Source organism: Melanotaenia boesemani, chromosome 24 (genome assembly GCF_017639745.1).
Source record: "Melanotaenia boesemani isolate fMelBoe1 chromosome 24, fMelBoe1.pri, whole genome shotgun sequence".
Taxonomy (NCBI): Eukaryota; Metazoa; Chordata; class Actinopteri; order Atheriniformes; family Melanotaeniidae; genus Melanotaenia; species Melanotaenia boesemani.
The window spans coordinates 14,630,316-14,658,188 of NC_055705.1; the positions used below are offsets into that span (position 1 = coordinate 14,630,316).

Below are 27,873 nucleotides of genomic sequence, written 5' to 3' on the forward strand. Positions count from 1 at the left end.
GCATCAAGTCACCAGACAGGCTCCAGCGTCCACACACTGTAAGGTATTAGTGCAAGCACAAGGAGACTCTATTCGCTAAAATAATGGATGGGACAAAGCCGGTCATGGAGTCCAACGCGGAGGAGACCCAGGACGAGGGACAGGAGAGCAAAGGTACGCTCCATCAACCGCTAATATTTTCACTTTTTTTTTTTTTCTTCGTTAGAGACATTTGCGTCTGCGCCAGCCTGAGAGGTTTAACCTACTTGCAATGGCTTTTTGCTTGCGCGCGACACAATAGCGATGCTGTTTGGCCTCTCATCCATGTCAGGTCGATTTAAGTAGCCGGAATAGTTTGTTTGCAGCAGGTGTTACCAGATCATTCCCGCTGTTATTAGCGCTATTTGACGTTGGTTGCGTTATTTTGTGGCTGTGGAGGCATTTGGAGGTTGGTGAAGGAGGGGAAAAGGGGCGGGTGGGTGGATGGGGAGAAAGGTGCTCGGTCTGGATTTACGGAGCATGCATTAATGCCAATTTGCTTTTGCGTTGTTCCACTATCATGAGCTTATTTCTGCCTAATGAGCGGTTGATAAAGAGGCTGGCTGTGCGCTGCGCTCCGTGCATGGCGGCATTGTTCTCCGCCAGGTGGATCCTCCTGCTGCAGCCGTTTCGATTAATATCGGCAGTAACGCACAGAGGCTTGTTGTCTGATCTGTCAGCGGCGTGATTGAGGGAAGGCGCCGCATTAGACGGGAGATTTTTTTGGTTTTTGCCAGACTGCAGTGATCAGTTCCAGTCGCGGACCTGGGGGCTGAAAAAAGCGGCGATCAGCGGCGCTCCTGACGCAAAGGGATGGCTGTGACCATTAGTTACAACCCCAACGCAGACATGTTAACGCAGCCTCTGTATGGTGCATACGTTCGGTTCTAAATTAATAAAGGATTCTCATTTTGATACTTAGCAAAAACATATCTCTGTAATGCAAAAAAATGCTGTTTTTCGAGTTCTTTCATCAGCGTGGAAAGAATAAAGATCGAAATATTTGTGCACATTTGTCTGATTTTATTATTTCCTCTAAATAATACCCAGACTGTGATGCTCATTTTACATCAATGTGTGTTGTAGGCGTGTCTTGGCGTCGGTGGGTTCAGCGCCCATACAAGACTGAATGTGACTGATTTGTTTGCATTATGGCTTTAGAGTAACTCAACAGGCCGTTTATCTTGGCCATCCAGTGTAGATCCAGCTTTGTACGAACAAACACGATGCACAGTTTTGCTTCGATTAAATGTGGATGTTATTTTATGCATTAATCATGATACAATGATAGCTTTTTATTTGCAGCTGCATTATTCAGCAATGGTGTTACAGCTGATCTGCATGATGCCTGTTTGTCCTGCTGGCCACCAAATCAGTACACATTAGCATGGAGGACTTAACACCTCAAGTCTTCACATGTGAACATCCAAAGTTTTGCTTTGTTTCCCACTTTCTTTTACTTTTATGCTCAACAGAAGGGTTTACCACTATTTCTTTTCATCATTTACAAAATGTAGTGACATTGTTCTGTTTTACTTCTTCCATTATCTATACCGCTCTATTAAGAGTCGCAGAAAAGCAGGAGTCTAACCCAGCTTTTAGCAGATGAGAGGCAGGGTACACCCTGGACAGGTCACCAGTCCATTGCAGGGTGACAGAAACAGCCATTCACTTTCACACTTACTCCTAGTGAGAATTTACAGTGACCAATTAACCTAACAAGCATGTCTTTGGACAGTGAGAGGAACTGGGGTGCTAACCACCACACCACCTTTTTTACTGACCTTATTATTTTATTTCTTATTGTTGCAATCTATCTAGTAATGCTAAAATTATTTGGCCAGAAACAAAAAAGCTGGTCCAATATGGTCAAAGTTTATAGCGGTAAACCAAACCAGATCTGTGTCTTACATTCACACCATCAGTCAACGTTTGGACACGTTTATCCATTGAATTTATTATGTAAATGTGTAGTACATGAATCCATTTATACTTTTATCCAAAGCAACTTGGATATAAGGAACATTTTTCAAGCTTCAGTACGATAAGAAGCCCAGGTGTTCACAGAAAGAGCGTTTTTATATATTCAAATGGAAAATTTGAAGTAAATACAGAAGTTAAAACATCTTGAACAGATCAGGTCTATCACATGTAAGAATGCAGCTTGCTGTGCCAGTTCTCACCCATACTGGCCCAAATCCGCATACCAAAAAGCTGACCAAATCTGGCAGCCATGGCACCAAACCACAGCTGGTTTACAGAGATCTAACTCCAGGTCAGAAGTGGGCAGAAACCTATAGTCTCAACCCCTCAGCTGACTAGAAAAATCATATTTAGCCTCGGTGCTATGTGATTTTACCTTAGCTTTGGGTATTTTATCATTTTGTCTTGAGTTATGTCTTCAGAATCTTGTACCCAAAAAATTTAAAACATCCTTTATAGCTGATGCTGCACAACGTGGTACCCATCCCAGTCATATTGCTGGATCATATTCTGTGTATGACGTAAGGTTCAGAGGAGTTGGGTGTCCCTGAGCAGTGATGTTTTCAAAAAGACATTACATCATCTTCTCTTGAGGCGTGCTGCTACACACAAACCAGTGTCCAATCAGAGGCTTTATCGTACATTTTCAATTGACAGAGCCAGTTTGTAGCTCCTACAGATAGTTGAGCGGCACGGCCATTTTTCCTCTGAATCCTTAATCATCTAATTTTTTTATGCAGAAGGCAGTGAAATTAGCAAGATGCTTTCACCCAGTTTAACCTCTGCATGCCTGGAATGCTGCGCCCCAGGTGTGATGTTGTGCAACAATCCACCTACACAGACAACCCAAAATAGACTGGATTTGAGGATGGCCTGTTCGTCGGTGTAATCATTTGACATCTGGAATGTGACCATAAGCTTGTAGCATCCGTTAAGAAGCTGGAGATTTACAGTGGGGGGCAAGAAGGCGAGAGTTGTCATATAAGGAGCTTGTGTGTGTGTGTGTGTGCCAGAGTTTCTGATTCAGAATGTGTGGATGAAGTTTTTTGAAAATGTATTTTGCATGAAACTAAACAGCATTGGTTTGTATTTCCTGCAATATCTTAAAATTCTAGGATCGGTTTTAGAAACAGACTTGAGAATACTGCATAACCAGATGTTTTTGAAGCGTATCTGACAAGTTACATAATATGCTGTGTTAATGTCTGGTTTGCATTCAAAATGTGTCACTTGAATCTCCATCATTGCTGGTGTTATTTGTGCTCAGTTATTAGGTGTTGATGATAATCAGTAAGTTGATGGTTGCTTTCTAAAGCCGGTCTAATTATGGTTAAGTCCAGTTTATCTGCGGATGATCAACGTGATGCAGATTTATCAAGTTTTAATTAACAGGAAATTGCAAGAAGAAAAAAAGTCCTTTTTCAAGCCCTGAAAGCAAACTTTAAATAACGAACAAATATAAGTTTACAAATCAAGGGTTAGAAAGATTCTCAGCTCGTGCCAAAAAGTAGTGTTTCATTTTGGCTTATTCGTCTTCATTTCATGCACATGCATCAGTTGCAAGTTACTTAGCTCTGCAGATATCCTAATTATGACAAATAAAGCCCATTTTCTTTATTGCACAGCTATTTTAAACCATAAAATGTACACAGGCATTGGTAATAATCCCGGGGCACATATAATATAGTTGATTGTGGATCGATCTTTTTGCATGATTGCATACTATAATCTCTAATCTGCTTGTGTGACGAGGTACTCTGTGCTCAGGAGTCGGATAATGAGACTTTAGCTTTGCTCTCCAAGGCAAAATTATATCAGATTTCTTTAGTATGAGACAGTTTCATCGAACAATACAGATTTTCTGGTTTGAATTTTTTATTTCTACCTTTAGTGTTGTTCCCTTAGCAGCTTTGAGTGCTTCAAAGTGGCCCTGCGTATATTTCATCTGCCCCCCCCTCCCTGTGTTTCAGATGGATGGCCTGTTCACACACACCTCCCGTCATTCTGCTCATGTGTGCCCACTCTTACATAACGCAGCGTTGGCTTGCCGTCGTCGGTTATGATGTTAAGATCAGAACCGTAACAGATTACATCATCGTCTGGAAAGGTGCAGGTTTTGTTGAATTTGCAGCTGAAGGGCAGAGCTGCTGCACCAACTAAGAGAGTTGCTCCAAATAAGACCTTCATGCGTTTTTTCCCACCCCAGTATAATTTGTGATGTTTGACCTGATCAAATTTATGGATCCTTTTAGAGTGATCGCTGGCAGATGGAGAGGAGGCAGGGCAGGAAGTCTAAATTATGGACTTGTGGAGTTTGCTTGCTTCTAATTTGGGGTTAAGTTGTTTTCATTTTACCATTTGACATCAAATATTCAGGTTAGACTGTTTGCACTGAAACAGATCAGATTGTTTCAGTTCAGATTGGTTTTGAAATAATGCAGATTGCTTTTGTGTGTCCAGAAATCCAACATGTTTGCATGTGTTGGTATGTTAATAACAATGTAGCTCTCCAGCATCAAAAAGTAACAGTCATTTTATTTATTTATGTTATTTCACATGTTGTCTTTAGTTGTTTTGTGCATGTAGCTTCGTGGCTTCTTGCAAAATTGCTTTAGCTTTAGATTTGACAAAAGTTTGTTAGCTTTTTGTTGTACATTTGTAGTGATCGATCCGATATGGATAAGCTCTGGTTGAAAAAATAGCTGAAATAGGATCTTGAAACAATCACCAAGGATTCTTGTCCGATGACAAAACTATAAGGTTATCAAGATATCTGCTGGTGACTTAAAACACTCCAACAGCTACCAGTGGGCAAACCAGTAATCGATGGGTTGTGATATATAAACCAAGCTAAAATTTTTTGTCATCCATCTGCAAAAATCCACCTTTCAAAGTGGTTTAGATTCAGTCTACAACAAGAGTGCTCAGAGTGCACTTTCCATTGAGGCAGATACTGTGTTTTGTAGTTTTCACAGAAATGAATGCATACTTCATTTACATGAAACTCCATCTCCATTATTTTAGTTTTTTGGATCGCATTTTCTAAAATAATTCTGGATGCAATATGGATTTTTGCAGTCTGAAGAAGGCTGAAAATGTTTTTGCTCAACCTCAACTAAGCCTCAAATGATAAATCACTTGTTTTGTTTTTAAGTTGGCCACATACATGTCAGTCATGTGACATAAAAGGGTCACAACACAGTCCAGCTGAGCACAGACTGAGCCCTTAAATCTAAAGGCCACCTCCTGTTTGATGATCATCAGGAGGAACTAGGCTGCTCTCCCTGTTGGTTTTGACATTTGTTTTGTCATGCATTCCTCTCTCCTCTTTCTTCACCTCATTGTGGACAAAAATATAGGATGATGTATTTTAAATGAAACATTTGAACCAATAAATGGACAGCAGATCTAGCTGAACTGAATTCCTTAAGTCTTCTTTTCCCATCTGCGTGCATCATTTCCATCATTACAGTATTTGAAAATGTCTTAATAGCAAATGGTGCAGAAAATATGCTTGTACTCCACTTCTGATTAAGATTATTTGTTGTTACTGTGTGTTGTAATCCAATTTACAGACCAAAGCAAAGCCCTGCTGCTCCCCACACACACATATTCACATGCACACACGCACATATAAATCCTCATCTTCTTCACACCCACAAAGCATTGAGAGTTTACAGAAAACCACTCATTATTCCTCTTGTATGTGTGTAATTACCTCAAGGCCGAAAACTAGAAAATTCATCACCCAGTCTTTACACATTCATCTGCAAAGGCTTTGCTAACTCTTGATATCCTAACTCGGTGCTTGCTCGGGCAACAGATGTGTGCAATTATTAACATATAGATCTTGGTATTAACCACACATACAGGTAATATGTAGTGAAACATAAGCCACCAAAGTGTTTACCCGATCTATTGTAGCTGACTCCCACATCAACTCTGACATCACTGGAATTAGTTTCACTCTTGCTTCTATTGCAAATCACCTCTCTGTACTTAAACGACAAAATGAGACAGAATGATGCTATAACTGTGGGTCAGTCCTGATTAGTTTGGTTTCTGTTCATTTCCTTAGCAAAACTAGTGACACATCTTCTCTCCAAGATGCATTGCAAACTGCTACTAAGTCAGTCTTGATTGATAAGTTTCCCTCTTATCTTTGATTCTTTTTTCTTTTATTGTCCAGCTCTCACCCACCTTTCAGTATCTCTCTTTCCCCCACACACTCACCCTTGCACACACCCTTCGCCCATCCTCCTCTCGCCCTGGAGGTGTGTGAGGTTGTGGGAGCATGTGAAAGCCGTCACACAGAGAAAGGCTCATGTGTTCTTCATTTGAAGCCATTTGCCCAAAGCATGCTGTCAGCCTCCATCTGGATATGTGTGTGTGTGTGTTTGCTAGATAGTGTTGGCATGTGTGTTTGCATTTGTTTACGTGTCAATGACCAGGAGTGGTTGAAGGGAATGTCTGTAAGAGTGCTTTGCTTGCACCAAAGGAAAATCTCTATTTTTGTGCACATACATGTGGGTGAGACCGTGTGGTTCACAGTTATGCTCATATTCATCCTTCTCCATCCCTACACTGTGGTCACATATATATTTAAATGTGCTTTCTTCTATGCACACATGCACAATACAAGCTGTAATTAGTAGCATTCTTTGTTTAAATCACAGAAAACCCCTAAGATGGCTTTTTTTGTCTCCTGCTTTGAAAGGAAACATGTTATGTGTTCTAACTACTCCTTTCATTTAAACAGCATAGGAAAAAAATCTATAGCTTACACTGGCCTTTAAAACATCTCCTCAGTTCATCTTTAGTGTGAAACCACAAGTTTTAGCTCCTGTTTCATAAGCTTCATTGAGACCTACACTTCCTTCCATTCCTTCCAAAGCAAACATGTTGGTTTCATGAATGAACATCCTGCCAGCTACTGTGGTAGATGTAATTAGGGTATGTACTGCTTTGAACACAGGAAGTCTGTACCTGCGCCAAATAAAGGACAAAACAAACAATACAATTCCTACTGATAAGTCAAGATAATTTTGTATTCCTTGTCCTAAAAACATGGGAGGGGAATCAGTGTCTTAATGGAGGTATGTCCAACTAAGCAAACGTAGGTGGTGCTATGATGAAAACAACTGACAATTTAGATGCCAAATCAGTATTTTGTTGAGTGGTGAATTGGACATCTTTATTTTTGTGCATTGTGCTGTGTACCTGATTTATTGATTTATATGTGTTTGTTAATGATATGCCATCTGTACTAGCTTGTTCTTCTGTTCATCGGTTTCTTCTGTCACTTCCAGGTCAACACCTGGGAAACTAGAGGATGTGCTTAACACCGAGGCCATTTTTGAAAAATCTAAAAGAATCTAAAAATCTAAAGAATTTAAAAGTCTTGCTTTAGTCCAACACAACACAAATATACTAGTCAGTGCTCTCTGGTGTAAGTGCAACATAATCCTTCATATTATACACCATCTGTTCAATAAGCTTAAATGCAGTATGTATAGGGAAAAAGCAGTATATTAAAATATTATACCCCATCAGTATGTTTTACACAACCAATGTGTACTTCTACACCAACATGATCTGCACAGTGGCTGTCTCCTGTCAGTTACACAGACAGGTATGTCTGAATGAAACTGTGGGGATCATTAGCATAAACATGACAGATGACAGAATAATAATGCATTTAGTGATTGATGGAGGCATAAAAAGTTCCATGAAATGACCATTTCCCTGCCTTATATTAGCATGACAATGAGCAATGAGAGGTATAGAGCCACCCGACTTAAGAGACAGAAGCTCACTTGATAAAAGTTGCATTTCCCATCTGAAAGAAATCTCAATGTACAATTCAATTGTTGTAAATTTGAAATCTTATATAAACAAGTATCCATTATCACTCACTATTTATAGATATGGTCAAAATCCGCAGAGGAGAACTTAATTTATTTTGATTATAATTTTTTTGTAGCTATAAAATCTTAATGGGCTGCTTTTCTGTCACAGTTTTACACTTTTCAGCAGTATGATGACAGAAAAACATGTAAACGTGAGGAGCTACTCCATCCAAACACATCTGTACTATCTTAAAAAAATTTCCTGCAGACAACTGATTAATAAAATGGACAAAGGTGAAGCCAAAGTTTGAGCTCGTATTAAAAAGTGACACAAATGTTACTTTCTCCAAGGATTTAAAAGGAAATTCTGATTTTAAGTGGGATTATGTTCAGTATTTATAAGCAGTTAGTGTGTTACCTGCAGAAGACATGGTGAGAGCCTTAGGAAAGGGGCATGAGAAGAGAAGATATTTTAAGTATATATATATATATATATGAAACTGAGACGTAAACATTTTTAGATTTGAAATATTGAGTGGATCTTGTCATTGCAAACAGTCTTGGTTGCACCAGCCCAGATGTTCTGTTTGAGAAAAGTAAATAATTGGAAATAACTGTGTCATGCAAAAGTGACATGGTGTAAAAATTCACAGTACAGCAGGTTTTTAAATCACTATGAAATTTTTTGTGGTTTGACTTGTTTTAGATACCAAAATGCTCCATCTTCTCATCCCATCTTAAAAGAAATCAATCTCTCGTTTATACTTATACATGTAGTATTTAGTAACATAGGCAGAACAGTGCTGGTTTAAGGTTCAAATATCTGAGAATTTACTTCATTTCAATTTAAATCACTTTTTGTCATTCTGACTAAACAATATGCGAAGAGTTTGTAAATGTGTTCATTCTCACTTCTAAGTGATAAATTAGTCTACATGATTCACAGTAAAAAAAAAGACAGACTGAATTAATTAACATAATTTTGTAGGCCTATAAAGATGTGATTGATTTTTTTTATATTACTACCACAAAATGTGAAATCACCCTCCACTACATCTATGTTTGCACCCAAGTCTGCACTGGGTATATGAATAGCAGCAAGTGGCAGGTTGGCGCAGCAGGCCTTGTTCTTGAGTGATGCCAGCCTCATCTGGCCCTCTTCCATCACCCACTGATGCCCAATCTGCTCCTCTTATCCATAGCCCATAAAATGCCTGATGCCAATTAGCTCTTGTCATCATTAGCCATGGCTGACATCGATAAGTGACTCGTCTGAATGATGTGTGGGTCGTTCTGTGTCTCAGTTTCAGCCCAGGGTCTGTTCGGGTCCTTGTTGTTAGTTGAAGTAAAAAGATCACTTTCAAAGAAACTGATCTTTTGTTGCTCATTACTTCATTCCTTTTGTTATGTATCTAATATTCTATTTTCTTGATTTTTAATAAACAGAGATGTGCACATGCTAACAGGCTTCACAGACAGCGCCTTTTACACTACAGTCAATGAGACTCTGCAGTTACTCATATGTGAGCGTTAATGCTCATACACACAAAGTGTTCATCTGCCCTTGAGCTGCAAGAAAAGTGAATCTCCATAATCACATCAGCAGGAGGGAGGGGGTTGGGGACAAAGATGAAGGGGCCAGGAGAGGGACACTTGCTTTTTTGACATCTCAGGGGAAGTGACATTAGCCAAGTTGGTTGCGTAACCACTAAGGCATAGCACTTCTGGCCAGAGGGGCCATTTTACATTTTGGTGGAACAAGACTCGAGCTAATAGCGTTGCCTCTGCTCTGCTAGGCTGGCAAACGGCAGCCCGGGACAGGTGATTCTGCTGCTGGATAACAGGGGATGAGAGAGTTTTCACACTGTGTGGGCAGCTAGTAGACTATCTGTCATCAGGGTTTAGATCTTATCACTCAACCCTACAGCCAGCCGCTTCTAAATTAACTCTTTTACTGCTCGGCTGTTAACTACACTTGCCTAATTATACCTAATAGCCCTAAAGGATTACCGCGCTCATTGTGTGATGATACACTTCAGTTCATGGCTATGCCTAATGAGCTCCCAAACGTCTAATGGTTTACTTGATTTGTTTGATTTATTAATTTTAAGTTTGCACAGGATTCAAACATAATTGGAAAGTTACAAATTTGCAAGAGGCAGAGTGTAAAAGTTGTTTCCCTGCATCGGTGTGCAGTTTGTGCGAAAGCATCAGCTATATTGTGTGCAGCTTATGTTCATGCACTTCCCTATTTTTACTTTTTATTCTTTTTTCCAAATGTTTTTATTACATGTGGACGCTATTGACTCGGAGCATGGGGACTTATTTAGATTTTTTCAAATGAAATATAATTTAATTTCACATAAAAAAAAGACTAATGCTTTTCAAATTTGTCATAATTTCACTAAAATGTTATTAAAAATATATATATAAATACTCAAGTCTAATTCTGTTAATACCCTGTAATGTTACAGGAATTTATTTTTTCTGTTATATAATGTTATATCATGTAGAGCAGTGGTTCCCAAACTTTATCAATAGGGTCCACTGTTCATCGACAACTATGTCACTATATTTTAGCTACTTGAATATTATTGCTTTTTTAATTTTTATTTATTTAATTTTTTTGGTTTGTTTGTTTGGTTTTTACAGTGTGGCAGTGCTTATACATCGTCTGGCCGGTGATGAGTTTTAACAGACTAACGTTGAATAAATAAATAAATAAATAAAAATACATAACGCTATCAGTATTTTGGTGCATAAAAACAGTATTGAAAAAAACCTGATAAAAGTATTAGAGAAAACAAACATCCCACCAGTGGAATAAACATATCGATCACCCAACACAGTTCCTAGAACAAGATTTAAGAGCTGTGCAGTCCATCAGGCTCAGTTACGCCATATGCTGAACTTGTGGCCTTTATAATGCCACACAACCAGGGCGGGGTTTCTCATAAACAGAAGATTAGGATTAGTTATGTACTGTGGGAAAAAATTCTAAAAATAATAAATATAACTGTTAACCCTGATAATTGTTGGCTGACCTAGCTCATATCCTTTTAATCAGCAATGATTTCTTTGCCTAAATGTGCTGTTTGAGATCTGAGTCCATGTTGAAACAAGAGAAAGGAAATAATTTAGGTAAAATGAGCTGGAAATGGGCCTTATCTCTTCTATGCAAAGATATGTCTGAGTTATGTAAAAGTATTGCCTTTGCATATATTTCTCATATCTCATGTATGAATGTTTGAGACTTGGGAAACCTCTTTGTGTCTGATTTATCCTTATAACTGATTTTTGTGGCTGGCTGCTTAACTGCAACCCAGAGCATTTGGAAGTCTACATTTTTAGTTGTAGATGCATAGCTACAGAGATCTGTACTTTTCTAAAATGGATAAGATTTACATTAAGTTATGTGTCTGAACCCATGAGAGACAGAAAATGACTGGAGCCTCTGCAGCTGCAGGCAGCATGTGACGGTTTGGGCTCAGGTCATTTTCGTGGACCATTTTTGGAGTTAAATTTTATTTTAAAAATGTGTATCAAATTGCAGGTCATGGTGCAGCTGGACCTGGGTCAGCTTTGACAATTTTGTGCTGTGAGACATAAATAATCTGACCGAACCTTTAGCTTGTTTACAGTTGAACTGCTAAGTCCACATTTCATGTTTCTTGTTCTTGTGATGATGATGATGATGATGATGATGATGATGATGATGTGGTGTTTCCAGATATTAGAAATCGCTTTGCTGTCAGAATTCTAAAAACATTGAACAAACATGATGAACAGACTGATCCTTCAAAAACAAAAGAGACTTTTATGTGTTTTTGTATCATAATTATGTGGTTTTGATGGCACTTCTCATAAAGACTCAAAGGAGCCTTTTATCTCTACACTCAAGTTGAGAGATGGAAATCTCCTGAGCTGAAGCTGCAAGGTTACGAGTTTGTGTTGTGGCTTCAGTTTGCTCCCATCAAACAGATGGGGCTCCGTTTTCATCTCAACCAAAGGCGACACTGTCCATCCTCTCTTTTTGCTTTACCTTCCCAAACCTTTCGTTTCTCTGTTTTTTTCTCACCTAATCTTTTTGGGAATATACTCATAATGCTTTGTTTTCAAATTTCCCCATAATAAAGTACTTCTACAGTACTTCTAAATTTAAATACAGCCGCGGGCAGGGACCAGATCGGCCACTAAAACATTCACAAAGCTTTATTAACGCTGTTATTCCCGGCAGATGTGCTATGCATACGAACAGTTGGATCATGCTGTGCCACTGGGTTGCACTGTTTATGGTAAATTATTACCTATTAGGACAGTGGGTGTAATCTCCATCTCCTCTTCTCTCAGTTTATATTTATGTTTTATAGGCATGGCACCAAGGAAATCAATACAGCCAGATAAATGCAGCACATTAATTTAAGCATTATTATCACAGGTGTTGCCACCAAATGCGTATATAGTGATTTATATTTCATTTACTCATGCATTGCATCTAGTTAGTCATCTGTTCCTCAGTGCAGACGCTACAAATTTAAACCAAGTGACAGTTAAGTTTGTATGGCGACATGCGTTTGAGGGATTATTTCATGTCGTGTTTGTCAGGCGATTGACAGGAAGAGGAGCATATCACAAAAGATGTCAGCAACCGGTGACAGGTTCTTTTTTCAAACTACATTTCCTGCATGTCAGGCCTCATTTATCCAGTCAAATTGCCTGAATGTGCTCTCTCTCCTATAATAACGTTACGATTTGAATGTGAGGGGAGGAAAAAAAAAAAGAAAAATGTAGATGGTGGTTTTCTTTTTCATCCATGTTCTTTGCATTCTGGCTTATGCAGAAACACGAGTGAAAGCTTAACCATCTGCACAAACAGCACTATTGTTAACTACAAAGGGACATTTTTTAAATTCATTTTAAGATGAAAACTCAAGAAGCAAACAGAATGTAATAGGTGCTATAATTGTTAGTTTACATTGCATTCAAGTACTGTAACCTACGGACAACTAGCCTCCCTTGGTCCCATTGAGCATGGTCTTTGAGAGCCATGTTTTGGTTTCTAAGCTCCTGATTTCACTTTTAAAATTCTGTGCCATTTCCAGCCAGGATCCATTCAAGTTATTAACCTTAAAGTTAAGCACTTGCTGCTGAACATCATGCATCTATGGCGGCTGAGGAACCAGATACAGAGACCAAAGCCATACTTAAAACCACCTTTTTTTATAAACTGTCCTTCAATGCCACACTTAATTTAATGCATCTCACTAGCATAAACACCCATAGATTCAAACACATATATCAAATTCAAATTCATAAAAAAAAAAGTCACATAAACTAGAGAAGGCCTGCTGGGCAGGTGATCTTGACCGGATACGAACTTGGTGCAGGACACAGGTCACTGGACCCGTTTTTTTTTTTTTTTTTTTTTTTTTTAATGCATCACACAATCTCCCCCTATATCCTTTTCACAAATGTTTGTTCGGTGTACCATGTCCTGCATTTTTTTCTTTTTTGCACTTACAATTAAAATAATAAAAAAAGAAATTAAATATTTTTATAAAGCATAACATCTTTTTCTTTCTGCTGCAAGTGTAAAGAAGAAACATTGTGTGTACAGCTTATTTCCTTTTAACCAAGTGGGAAAAGGAATAAATGATGGTTTAAGCTTAAAACATTCACAGTATAATTAATGTGATGCTTATATAAACACACAACAGATGTATATGAATACCTTTAAACACAAGATGCTGGAGACTTTAAACATCTTTTGCTTTTTCATGCATTTTTTTAAGTGAAAGAAACTTTACCATCACCGATAGTCTGCTTGAATTTGTGTTGTATAATGAATGAAGAAGCGTGTTGGAAAAAGAAAGAAACCCTTAGACAAAACCCTCCATATTTTTTGCATCCCTCCTTTTTTTTCAGCAATGCAGTTTCAGTTTGACCCACTTCTCTGAACCTCAGCGCAACAATATGAATAGACATATTGTCCGTTTTTCTTGTCATCTCTACAGCTGTGTTTATAACCTGCAGCTTGTTTTGTTATTTTTGGTGTTCAACCTCTGGGCAGCTGTCACTATTTAACTCAGATCTTTGGGTTTTGATTAAGGTTACATCACTCTACGTGTGTGTGAAGGACTACGCTTCCGCTGAACTGGGTCGTGGGTAACATGTTGCTATGGCAACTGCCATTTGCCGGCCCTGGGGCCAAGAACTGCTTTTCACTTACACGTTCTCATCCTTTTCTTCGCTCGCTCTGCCTCTTTCCTCACCTTCTCTCTTTCGACTCATCCATTGTTCCTTTGCTTTTTATTCATCATCTCCTCAGTCATGCTGCTCTTCTTTTCCCTCTCTCCGTCTCCTTTTCTCTTCTCTGTGGCGACAACAAGAAAAAGCATGCATCCATTATCGTTCTTTTATTTAACTTTCAGCCAAAAATTTAAATTGTTATTCAAACAGAAACATTTTCTAGTATTTAACAGTTTTAATCCCTCATTACAGCCATCTGTCAAATTATTTGCTGTTCTGTTGCTTGACAAAAGGAGCAGAAAGACCACATCTTTGTGAACTGTTTTCTTGAGTTATTCTTCACCCTTGGCTTGAGATTGTTGAGATGATATATGAAAAAGAATAGTAACAGAAGCGTAACATATTGTTTCGAAGATTAACTCCAGCTGGCTCACTGTAAGTGCAGCGTGGGCATGCAGCTGTATTTCAAAAGCAGGAGCAGAGAAGACGGCAGGGCAGAGGTGGCAAGAGGTATAAAACGAGGGAGATAGTTTAGCCTCAGTGTGTCACCTAAATTCTACTCTAATGAATAGGCCATTGATTTCCATTAGGACCGACTCGAGCTGACCACTCTGGCCTGTCTGTTTCCCATTAGCACACTTTTAAACTGAGTCTGATAAACAGTCATAGCCAGAGGCGGGCTGGATAAGGGGGCGGCTTTAGTGTTCATAAGAAACCTGTGAATTCATCCATGAAGTTGCATGGAGCCAGGGAGAAGAGAGTTAATAGCAGAAATAATATCAGCCTTAAATAGCTCTGATGGATTCTTGGGATTTGTCTTAAGAAGGTCCCTTTCCAGTCACATTAGTCACATCCATGAATGAAGATAAAAGCTGTATCACCTAGAAATTCTTGATTTGCATTTGAAAAAGAAGGATTACCACATCTTTTTTATTATCTCCTCTAAATAAATCTGACTGGGAAGTACTCAATTACCTATTGAGAGAGACATTTAAAAGCAGGATGGAGTATCAGTAAACATCACCTTTTTAAAAGCCATCACCGCATTGACCACAGAGTCACATCGCAGCCCCCGTCAACCCGAGAAAGGCCTGGCCTGCTTCTCGGCTCAGGATTTTGGAGCCATCCAGCCTTATCAGCTGAACTTCTCCATCGGCCCGTTTCCTTCATTAACATTAATAGGATTTGGATCTATTATGCAATGAGCCTCCGCTGGGTTATGCAACTCAAAGTCTTCATCAACAGCAGCATGCTTTGGAAGGAAGCAGCGGCATCTTAGATTTAAGGATGGGTCTTCATACTCATTTATTCTACTTGGACTACACTTCTTATCAGGATGAAACTTTTAAAAAAAACCATTAAAACCTTTTTGGTGATGTTGCGGAAACTGCACCTCATGCAGATTGTTTTTAGGTCAGCTAGTTTAATAATTTAACTTAATTACTAAAAAATTAATTAAAGAATGATGCATTTGCTAATCTAGAAGTAAATCACAATACTTTTAAACACAGTTTAACTTACTATATATAATTTGCTTCCGTGTTATTTACTTCAGTCTACAGAGGAGCAACTAAATGTGAAAAAAAGTGTTTTTTTCCCTCCCAGCACAGTGATGTTATCGATGATTTTTACTCCCCTAAGGGAAGCTGAAATCAATTGGCTCTTTTAAACTCATCAATAACGATTACTCACAGGCTTACAATACTATGCCTTGCCTGAACAGTCAAATTACATTTTGGTTGTTTTTCATTGAGGATTTTTGAATTTGCAAGCCAAGCTTTAGGTAGCATTGTGTATTCTTGTGTGGTTTATTTGCCTCCTGTTACTAGATTTTATTGTATATTGATTAAGTTTCATGTTGATAAAAACTGTCAGAGGGTCTGAGCTCCTGCTAATGTGGCCATTGGAGTGAATGTCATGTTCTCATAGGATCAACTGTCATGTACTGGAGAGATCATTAAGCGCTGGCACTGAGTGTGTTATTCACTCTGTTCAGAACAAATGACCCTGAGTTTGCAAATATGCATGTGCAGGTATGAAAAGATTTCCACTGTGGTCAGTCATCTTGTCAGGGCGTTACAAATAAGAACGTTTAGATTCAACAAACTTCTGAACATGAGATATTGATGCTGCAGGGTTGCCAACTGGAGCATGTTGTCATGGAAACAGCAAAGTGGCACACACAAGACAGTTCATTTAGTCTCTTTTTTCTCCTGGAGTAACTTCCTGCTTTAGCTGGAGGAGTTATTTTTAACAGGCGTTATATAAGACACAGCTCTTGTGCTCAAGATGATGCGTTATTTCCCTCTTTTTCATCCTCTTTGCTGTGAAGCACCGTGTCTGCTGCACCTGTATGTCCCATCCCAAATAACCCATGCAGGAAGCTGCTGCGGTCAATAGAAAACAAATGTACTAATTCACCATAGCCCTGTAGACACAGTTAACGCACAAAATATGATTCTTTATTCATAAGCATTCTGAAAAGTTTAAAATTATGGGGAAAATATTAGCCCTCATCAGCCTCTAATGTCAGATTTGGCCGTTTCAAGTTAAAATGTGTCAATTTTACCTTAAAGTCTAAACAGTCTTTGGTATTATTCACCTTAGATCTTTAGTTATTCTTGTCATGTGGTCAAAACAAAAACAAATCTGGACCCAAGAAGGCATTTTTTCCTGCTTAGGGTGAGAGGATGTAGTGCAGTTTACATGTAATATTCAGCATTCCCACAGAGCTCAGAGTGAACTCACTCTTACAGTGAATGATGCTATGAATAGCTGCTCAACGTGTTAAAAGAGCGGTGTACTCTGAGAGGGGAGAGTAACACTTTTGATGCATGCACACTTAATGGCTTGAGCATCCCTGCAGGTTTCTGTTTGAGTTAAGAAAGAAAAAAGAAAAAAAATCAAACAGCAGTGGTCAAAAAGGCCATTGAATGTTGCATAGTGTTATCAGTAGAGCCGGCCAAGTCACTAAGAGATGTCGTCTGTTCTCTTCAGCCTTGCTCATTAAAATATGTTTTTGACATTTCTGTATTTTCAGATCTGACCTAAATTCTTTGTTCTAGTTCCTCAAAGCTTCAGTCTTCCTTGCAGCTGAATGCAACAGGAAAGTGTAAATAATTCTGCTTTTTGTCTCCCTCTGTAGGATGCTTCGAGTGCTGCATCAAATGTCTGGGTGGGGTGCCCTACGCCTCGCTGGTGGCCACTATCCTTTGCTTCTCAGGCGTGGCTCTTTTCTGCGGCTGTGGCCATGTGGCACTGACCGGCACCCTGACCATGCTGGAGAACCACTTCTCAAGGGTTACCAGCGACCATGCCACCCTAACTCTGGTGTAAGCCCTCCTCATTTTTAATCCAAGTTTGTTTTCTTTCCTCATACCAGTGGGTTAACATTTGCAATATTAATATTAATCACACTATTTTATGTATTAACATACTAGTGTAACCTGAAATACTGAGATTATCTCTGTTAATAAATCCATCAAGGATAGCCACCCACATTGTTAGCTTTGTGCACAACACCCTGAAACCATAAAATAGTCGATCCCTTAACCGAGAGAGTGAGATTGTATGCCCACATAAAGGATGCAAATAAGAATAGAAAATAGCTCAATGTTTACTAAATTTAATCTGTCTGTAGTATATATATTTCTAGTACATTTTCAACTAAAATAGATCGTGTTGTTACAAAGGATGATTATATTTGATGATTAATGCAACTGTGTGCTTTAAGCTCTACAAGTCATAGATATAAAACATTAAATATAAAAACTATCATCAAACATAATTTCAGCTCTTGTTCACATTTAATCACAAATAACCACGGTAAAACAAGATATGACTCAGGCAATGTCCCATTGAAGATGTATTATAAAAAAAACTATTCCAAAAAAACAGACACCAAAGAATTAAAAGAGACACTGTAAGAAAGGTGTTAACATACAAGGTGCAAACAACTTGAGATGTTAGCTATCAGCTAATAAAAGAAAGAGCAGGGATTTGAATACATAGAAAAATAATTAGGAGAGGGAACACTGGTGAAACAATCGATGCAGTCAAGAAAAAAATTATAAAACACACTAGGTCAGAAAGTCAACAGCAGAGGACAAGCAAGGGAATAACACAAAACTGAAAGCTAATAACACATCATTGTACAAAAGCCAGTGGTTGTTGTCCTTTTTCGATAAACCCAACAAATATATGCAGTTTCAGTCCTCATAACTCATAAGCTAATGCTCCTATAGTTCTCCAAAATAGCTTAGCATTAGCCATCAGAAACCACTAGCCATACCGCTTTAAAATTAGACAACAAAGCTACTATTCATGTCCCTCTTAAGTTAATTAACCACTGTGACTACTGGACACACCTCTCTGAAGCTAAATATTTATTAAAACAAGCTATTGCTAATTTAATGGCTACTTTTTTTTTTTTTTTTACTAAAATTAGCTAAGCTCACATTTCTCTACATGCTAACTTTAACTACTTGAAGTTATTTCTTGTATCTATCTATAGTTATCAAAAGCTAACAACTTACTAATTGCGTCATGGGCTTCCAGTCACATTAAAATTAGGTAATTAACCATATCAAATTAAAGTTGGCTAATATTAGCCACCACAAGCAACGTTACCATTAGCCTTCATGAACTGGTCATATTTGTATGGGGATATATGACCTATGTCTGTTATCTTATTTCCATGCCATTTAAGACTGGAGTTTATTGCAATAATATTTGTAATAAGTTGTGTCTTGTTTTTGTATACTATCTTTGTCTAGGATTCAGGTGTTTCAGTACATCATCTACGGCATTGCCTCCTTCTTCATCGTCTATGCCATCATCCTGTTGGCTGAGGGGTTTTACACCACTAGCGCCATCAAGAAGGAGCTGCAGAGCGACTTTAAAACAACCGCCTGCGGACGCTGCATCACTGCCTTTGTATGCCAGAAAAAACACCTTAAGCTCCATTATCACACCCCCTGACACAGACACATTGCAAATTAATAACTTTGATTTGTTTTTATCATATTCTTCCTTAAAATGTTTTATTTTCTGCAAGCCTGTACAAGGGTTATCATTAGGTTATTGGAAGGGCCGTTATGAGCACAATCACATAGACCCACACAAATACTCTGAATCTCACTTGAGCCCTCAGGGTTACTCTGGCACAGTTTGTCCTTTCTAGCCTGATTACTTTAATTACTACAGATGTCCAGTTACATTAGCATAAAACCAGACTGGGTTTGTGTGTGGGTGGTTAGGTCTTTAAAAGAATGTTATTAACATATTTTCTTAATACAATGCAAACAGTATTAACATCTAATTGTTCTCCTCTCTTCTCACCTCCCTCTCTCAGTTCATGTTCCTGACCTACATCTTTGCTCTGGCCTTCCTCGCCATCTTCTGCTTCACGGCGATACCAGTTTATCTCTTCTTCAACATGTGGATTACCTGTGCTGCCATGAGATCTCCTGACTCTAACATCACTTCTCCTGAGTCCATCTGTGTGGATATGAGGCAGTATGGTCAGTAAATCTGCCTTCATTTATACTACTTGAGGTTTTTATGCTAATTCTTTTTAAAACCAATACTGTTTAATTAGTTGCATAAGCCAATGACCTAAAGTTGAGCCATATTTGTCATAATAAAGGCTGTTTTTTCTGTTTTGTTAAAGGTTATATAAGGAGAGTTTTTGTATATTTGCTTTTTGTTAATATTTTTTTCTATAAAGGATTGTTGTGAAACAGAATAATTGTGAAGAACAAATATTAAGAAGCTGGATTTTATCAAAACTATGACCCCTTTTTTCTTAATCAGCACAAAAACTCTCCAGAAGCATTGTGACAAGGTGTTATTTTCTCTTTCAGATAATGTGTAAATGTATATATTTAGTTTAGTGCACCACAGTCTTAAAATTAATTCGACATCTGACAAACACCACTACATGACATTCTACAATGTTTAATTATTTATTCGACAAAAACTAAATTTGCAGTGTGGGAAAAACTAAAAACCCCCTTACTGTTTCCAGAGGAATTAAAGGGGTAAGTAGCAGCCAGGTGGGGATGTTCAGCAAGTCTAATCACTTCTATAAATGCCAGTCTTCCCAGGAGTGGACATCACAGTAAGATCACTCTCAGGCCAGAGCATGCACGGGTCAGAGAAACTGCAAAAAAAAAAAAAAGAAAACCCAACAGCTAAATCTCAGACTGTACAGGCCTCAGTTAGAATGAGAGTTTAATTATCATAACATACAGCAACATGTTTGTCTATAACACACAGCATATCAGCACAAACATTTCCAACCAACTGCTAAGCAAAGTCGTAGAGGGCTGATGCTTTGGGTTTGTTTTTGCAGCCACAGGACCTGGACATCTTGCAGTCACTGAGTCAACCATGAATTCGGCATACCAAAGTATCTAGAGTCAAATTTGAAGCCATCTGACCAACTCTATAAACTTAGCTGAAATTGGGTCATGCAGCAGGACTAATTCAAAACAAAGCAGCACAACTTGAACAAAGTGACTGAAACAAAAAAAAAACAAGGTGTTGTAAATTCCAGACTTCAGCCTGTTTGAAATGCTGTGGTGGGACCTCAAGGGAGCCATGGATAAACAAATGCTTGCAATCTTCAGAGAGCTGAAGCCACATTGTAAAGAAGAGTGGACCAAAATCCATCAATGCAGATCTGAGACCGATTGCATCATACATAAAGTAAATAATGAGATCATTCTTAAAGTTATTGCTTATACTGCAATTTTTGGTTTTGCTAAATAAGTAGTGACAGTACAATATACCATGCTTTTATCATGTGGTCTTTATCATCTTATTGTTTATCATAATTAAATAGTAAAATCCCTTTCCTGTAGTTATAGGACTTAAACAGTTCCTATAATTCTAAACAGTGCAATTTGACATGTTCAGAAGTTCCCCATGATCAAGGCAAATAAGCAGTGAAAAGCTTTAAACTATACGTGAAAAAATATCCAGGCTGTACCAACAGGGTAGCGAAAATACACAAACGTGTTTCACTTCTCAAAAGGCTTTACTCTTCAGCTTGAGCTGCTTTAAATGTAATTTTTTGAGGTAAAAAATACGTTTAGATTATTGAGGATCTGATTGAATCTCTCTGAAAATCCACATTCATGCAGATTTACAGCACAGCAACACTTTCCTGTGATTGCATATCTGGTTATTTGTTTGATGGCCTAATGTACACAGTGTGACCCACATTTAAAAGACAGCTGGCCCTCTTACAAAGTAGGATGAGGATCACATATGCTTCATTGGCTGTAGCGCTGTACTATTATGCTTTATGAAATATTAACCCCAATTATTGGCAGTCAATTTATTGCTAGCAGCTCAAAAGCTACAATAAATTAAGAAAGGTTAACAATTTTCTTGTTTTGCCCAAAGAATCCAAACTTTTTTTAATGGGAATATTGATGAATAGAAGAACAAAAAGAGAGTAGAAGTAGTTAGGAAACAGTTAAAATATGTATCTGAGACTATACGAGCAAGACAGAAAACTATGCTACACCAATAAGGGATTCAAAATATTGACCCATATTTTTCCAGCAGCACTGACAGCCACAGCCCTGTTTCCTTTAATCTTCATCTGAGCCTGATTCATAATGCCTTCAATCACACAGTCCCTGGGGTGGGAAAAGCTTCTTGTCTCAGTCCTGTGACGTTTCATCTCTCTGATCCTGCAGGTATTATTCCCTTGAACGCCACACCAGGGAAAGCTTGTGGGGCCACACTGGGAGAAATTTGTACCACCAGCGAGGTGAGGGGATGTTCTTCATTTGATTTTTTTTCCTCCTTTTTCTCCTTCTCTCACTAATCTTTCTTTTCCATTCGCAGTTCTACCTGTCCTATCACCTCTATATCGTCGCATTAGCCGGTGCTGGAGCCACTGTTATCGCGCTGGTAAGCTCCTCATGATCGCTCTGATAATGTGCTGCTCAAAATATGCATGTTGCCATGGCATGCTTATCTGTTGCCATAGCAACCCCGCCTCTCACATATGTCATTCTGTCAGCTGAAACGCTGCCCTGTAGCCTGCCTTTGTGTTTGTGAGTGTGTGTGCACACTTACAGAGGGTCAGGGTTTTACTCTGCTGTGGAGGCGGACTGTTTTAGCTTTGCATCCAGGGAAAAGGAGATACTAAAAAAGCATTAAGCAGCCCTCCAGATGTTGCACTAGGTCACTTGGAAGCCCTATGTACTCTGATGTTTTACAACTAGCTGTTCTGGAGGCAGAAAGAGATGCAATGGTACATTTAAACATTGTTTTTGTACTAAACGTCAAGACACTGTAAAACGTAAATGAAACGGAATTCAGTGATTTGCAAACCTACTAAACATTTTATTCCCACAGTTTAATACACATCTTTTGTGGCAACACAGCTCAAAAAGTTGCTACCAAGGCAAAAAAAATTGGAATAAAACAGTGGGAGGAACATGTAACAAATTAAGTTAATTGGCAACAGGTTGGTAACATAACTCGGTATAAAAAGAGCACCTTAGAAAGGCAGAGTCTCTCAGAAGTAAAGATTTTGCAGAGGTTCAGCAATCTGCGGAGCAATTTCAGAATGATGCTCTTGAATGTAGGATACTATATTGCAATGCTAAACCACACACAAGATCTACTAGACCAGGGCTACTCAATTCGGTCCTACGAGGGCCGCAATCCAGCAGGTTTTCCATGTATTCCTGTACCAACACACCTGAGTCAAATTAATGAGTTATTATGTAGAACCTGATTGGCTGTTAGAGCCACCTAATTTGACTCAGGTGTGTTGGTGCAGGGATACATGGAAAACCTGCTGGATTGCGGCCCTCGTAAGACTGAATTGAGTAGCCCTGTACTAGACCATCATGTGTTCCTAAAAGAGTCCAGGAGCTGGACTGGTCTGCTGCAGGCCAGATCTTTGACAGTCTCTCTTAAGCAGCAATAAACCTGCATCTGACAAGAATGGGACAATATTTCTCCCCTAAAGGCTCATTTACTGGTCTCCTTAGCACCCATGTTCACAAACATGGACCCATCTCGTACATATATACATACATATTGCTGCCATCAAATTTAGGATAAGCAAGTGTTTTTCATGAAACTGGAAAATGTCTTAATATTTCAGAGTTTGGGAATAAACACTGGGTTATGGGTTGTGCAAATCAAAGTGATTGGATTTGTAAGTTTTCTCTTACTTTAAAGTTTACTGCAGTCCAACGCTTGTAATGATTGAATATAGTGTCTGGATGTGTCACAGCGACACAGCACATATGCAACAGTTAAATGAGAAAATAAACTAATTTTACTAACTGAACATCATGGTGGATTGAAGAAAGAATAAAATATATAATTAATACAATAAACTATTTTGGAAAGCACATAACACGTCGAGTGAAAAGTAGAAATTTTCTGACAGCCCACATTCGGCCTTATTTTTTCAGTGTGCTGTGTGGGAGAGGGTGAATCAGAGCCAGCATAGCGTTACTGAAAGCTCGGCCTGAAAAAAACCCTCAAAAATGTTTTAAAAAAGGGAAATTTTATAGTGTTTGGACTTTTTAAATAGAGTTTGTTAGTCAGTATATATTCAAGGGGCTGTATTTTCCAGGTGTGAGCAGCTATACTGTAATATTTTTACAGTGTTTTCCTTTCCTCACCTCGTCTTGCATCTTGCATATTAAACATCTTCCTCTGTTGTCATTTTAAAACAATATCAATTAAACATGAGCTGTGATATTTTTAGACAAAAATCCACAAAGCAAATATATTTACTTTTCACTCAGTCCACATTTTGTGTAAAGAATTTTGCCAAGTATACTGTCTCCTTGCTCACAGCTCCACCTGTAAGCCTCCTTTTTTTCATTTCTCCAGATGGTGGAAAAAGAAAAATAAGTGTCACCTTTCCAGCATGACCACATCAGAACATCTGCATATAAAGCTTGTATTACACTTTGTGGGGTTATTCCCGTTCACTTAGTATATGTACTTTGGTGAAGTTCTTTAAAATGTGTAATATTTTAATTCAACCGCACTATAGCAATGCAGCCATTTCATTTATTTATTTTAAATAAGCAAAAATTAGAATAGTTGTAGTGGTGATATGGAGTTTATTTCGCTGCATCTAATTTCCTGCTCTTGCTCCTCAGATCCACTACCTGATGATTTTGGCGGCCAACTGGGCTTATCTGAAGAGTGCTGCCTCCACGCACGACTACCAGGACATCAAAACCAAGGACGACCAAGACCTGGAGGCCGAGGCGCGCTCGAAGGATGGCCAGAACTCCTCCTCTTACTCATAAGGACAAGCGATCCTCTTCCGCCATTGCCCATCTCCTCTCCACACCTCAACCCCCATCCCACAAAACACACAGCACCCTCCCCGTCCCTCCGATAAAACAAACCACCTCGGTCATGTTTGATAGTCCCCCAACCTCCTGATTCTCCATCCTCTTCCCTCTGCGCAATGCTTGTTACTCTTGTGTGCGTGCTCACACCAGAGAGGAAGAGAATCGAGGGTCAGGAGAAGCGGCAGGCCCAGACGGAGGCCGTTGCTTCAGAACGTGAGAGCTCGCCCGCCAGGGTCGAGCTCAGGTACAGTACATCGGTTCAGAAGCATCTCGTCCCTCTTGTGAATTTGGGCGACGGCTCGTGAACGTGGCCCGGCTGTGACGGCTCCGTGCCCTGAATCAGCACGGCGTCTCGACACACAGCTCCTAACAGCCTAATAAAAAAATAAATAAAAATAATAATAAAAAAAAAAAAACATTGTTCACCGTCTGCTTCAGCCACTGGGAAGCCAGGCAGCGACCAACTTCCTTTGTTTTTTGGTGTTTTATATGCATATATATATATGAATATGAATATATTGTGCGAATGTGTATGAATGTTGTTGGGTTTTTTTTTAATACTCTGAAAAGTATGCCAGGTACTATTATGATCTTTCTTCTTCTTTATGTTTTTGGGCTCATATTTTTTTCCTTCCTTTACTTTTCTTTCCATCTTGAACTTTTTATTGCTTATGCTCAATACATTGTTGCACTATTTAAGAAATACTAAATTAGGGGGGAAAAATCCCTCAAAAAAAAAAAAACTGCCCCAACCCTCTCTCCTTCATAGAAATACCTTAAAGAATCTCAAGTCACATGGTATCTCAAGGTTTAGTGTGCAACTGCCAAATTATTACAAAACCAGGGGGGGGGCGTAGCAAACTTTTAGTAAATGGACTAGTTTGGAAAAATATGCTTATATGCTTTCATGTCAAGGATTGGATAGTTAAAAGCTTTCTTTATACAAGCTAAAGCAGGAGCTCTTGATATTTAATGTACACTCACGAGAGCTCATCTAATTCTCTCCAAGGATGCAAATAACCATGCCAAACTGTTCCTCTCGAGACCTTTGTGGTTTTTGCTACACTCATCACCAGCAACAGCAGAAATAAAAAAAATAAATAAAAATCGACCAGGTCTTTAAAGAGACACACACCTCAGGTATCAAGCCAAATCTGATTTGTGTTCCTTTCCAAAGCTTCGCCATCTAAAGTCTTACCAGATTACTAAACTGTCCTGTGTAAATTACACACTAAAACCCTGCTTTATTGGTTCCTCCTTTTGAGAATGAAATTCACCTGTAAATAGTCGAATCACCCTAAAAAATAAACAACCTACGGCTCTCCCCGAAACAGGGAGAACACAATCAGTGTTTTGCCATGCTCTACGATTATTTTTATCCACAAATATATGTAAATGTACCCTTTGAGATATGTGTTTAGCACTCAAATACTAGTTCTGCATTTGATATAATAATTGTAATGTAACATCTTAAATGATATGTCGTGAGAAAGATTCAGTGCAGTCATGATATGATGGATTGAGGTGATTGTGACGTATACATTTTAAAATGTGAAGAAAAAAAAACATACAGGAATTTATTTTTTATTTTTTTCTTCTTTTTTCGGCAGCTGGGTTATTGTGATTTAAAAATAATTATTTTATGGAACATGTTTGTGCTTATGTTTCGACAGCCAGCCAAATGAGTGACTCGTCAACACGTTTTTATTTCCTATTTCTTTCTTTTTTTTCTTCTTCTTCTAACTCATATAAACCACAGAGACTGTTTTGGATGTTTACACAAACAAGTCAGGAATTTTCATACATTAATTTTATAACCAGATATTGTTTAATAATCATGAGCTATATTCTATAACAATTACCACTGGTTAGTCAACTAAAAAAAAGGAAAAAAAAACACTAAAGAAGACACATTTTTGAGCTTTGATGAGATGAAGCATGTCAGTATTGTCCATGTGTGCAGCTGTCTATTCTGTATAAAAAAGGACTATATTGCCATGTGTGTTTTGTTTGATAAATATACGTGCTTTGCCGGCAGGTTGATGTAAAGGCAAACTTCAATTTCCTATAAGACGATGATGCGTGTCAGGGTATTGTTGTTTCCTCGTTATTTGCATGAAGGAGACATGACTGTGTCTTTGCAGTTTTTTCAGGTGATGTGTAGTCATTTGTACTGACAACTATGGTAGGCGGTGTTTGCCCCGTTCCCCCACCCACCCACCCACTCTTTTCTAAAGAAAACTCCATTGTACTTTGATGGCATTGTAGTCCCTTGTAGGTGTTTCATTATGGTTTCATTTTTTAAGTTGGAAATAGTTCTATGACTCCTATATAGTGATGATTTTTGTAACCTTCTCTAGTAAAACCGATATTTTTTATTATCGTGACACTGTTGTCTCCTGACTCTTTTTTGGGGACAAAGGGAACAAAGGATGGAAAAGTTGTATAATGCTAAATAAATGACATCTGATAGAACTTAATTAATAATATGACTGGAGATAAAATAGCATCCCAGTGAGTTTGGTTAAGGAAAGAGCTAACCACTCAGTAAAAGACTACAGTAAATATTTAAACAGTTTACTAACTAAACATTTTTTAGACTACAGTAATTGCTCTCCTTCCACAGTATTAAACAAGCCCATGTCTTAACTTTATAAAATACCTTGCTTGTAAATATGCTGAAGAAATTAAATGAAATTTTTTTTTAAATCAAAACCAGACAATTACAATTTTAAGAGCCAAAACTTATGTTGCATTATAGTTATGATACTATATATAAAAATAATAAATTTATAGGCTTTTTTAATACATTATGGGGAACTATGACTTCTCACAAAATATGTAATTGTATCTATTTTTTAATTATTGGAGGCATTTTTGGATTAGAAAATATCAAAACATGCCAATCAAATCTATAGATTATAACCTGTTCCAGTAGTTTTTCTAACAAAGAGCAAATATTAAAATTACTGTAGAGTACAAACAGATTTCTACAGTTTTGCATAAGGAACCATTTCTTAAAATATTTGCTTATTAATTCAATAAAAAAGGGAACTAAACATTTCAACTCAGCAATGTACCTCTGCACAAATAACTCAAAAAGATTTCACTTTTTTTCTTCCTCTTTTAAATGTCACATAATTTCAATTTGTAACCAGAGAAAATGTGTTTGAAAGCACATGTGTTTGTAAGTTTGGAGGCATTTGCCAGCTGTTATCAATAAACGTCTCCAAAGCTCAGGTGACACCATTTCACTGAATTAGGCACAGCCTCCTGTCACAACAAAATCGTTTTTAATATGCAAAATTATGTTTTTAAATATGTTACCAGAAAAAAAATATAGCTAATTTTGTGGAGATGGAGACTTGTTTTGAAAAAATGTTAAGCAATAAAACTTTAATACTTACAGTTGTAGC

General features: G+C 38.2%; 1 protein-coding gene across 1 annotated transcript; it reads left to right on the forward strand.

Annotated features, from left to right (window-relative positions):
- LOC121635461 (neuronal membrane glycoprotein M6-b-like) lies at nt 1-26,844 on the forward strand. Its single transcript, XM_041978610.1, has 7 exons — nt 1-153; nt 17,245-17,431; nt 18,875-19,034; nt 19,453-19,621; nt 21,812-21,885; nt 21,963-22,028; nt 24,257-26,844. The coding sequence occupies exons 1-7, from the start codon at nt 84-86 to the stop codon at nt 24,407-24,409; spliced, it is 879 nt and encodes a 292-aa protein (XP_041834544.1). The 5' UTR covers nt 1-83; the 3' UTR covers nt 24,410-26,844.
- The last annotated feature ends 1,029 nt before the right edge of the window (nt 26,845-27,873 follow it).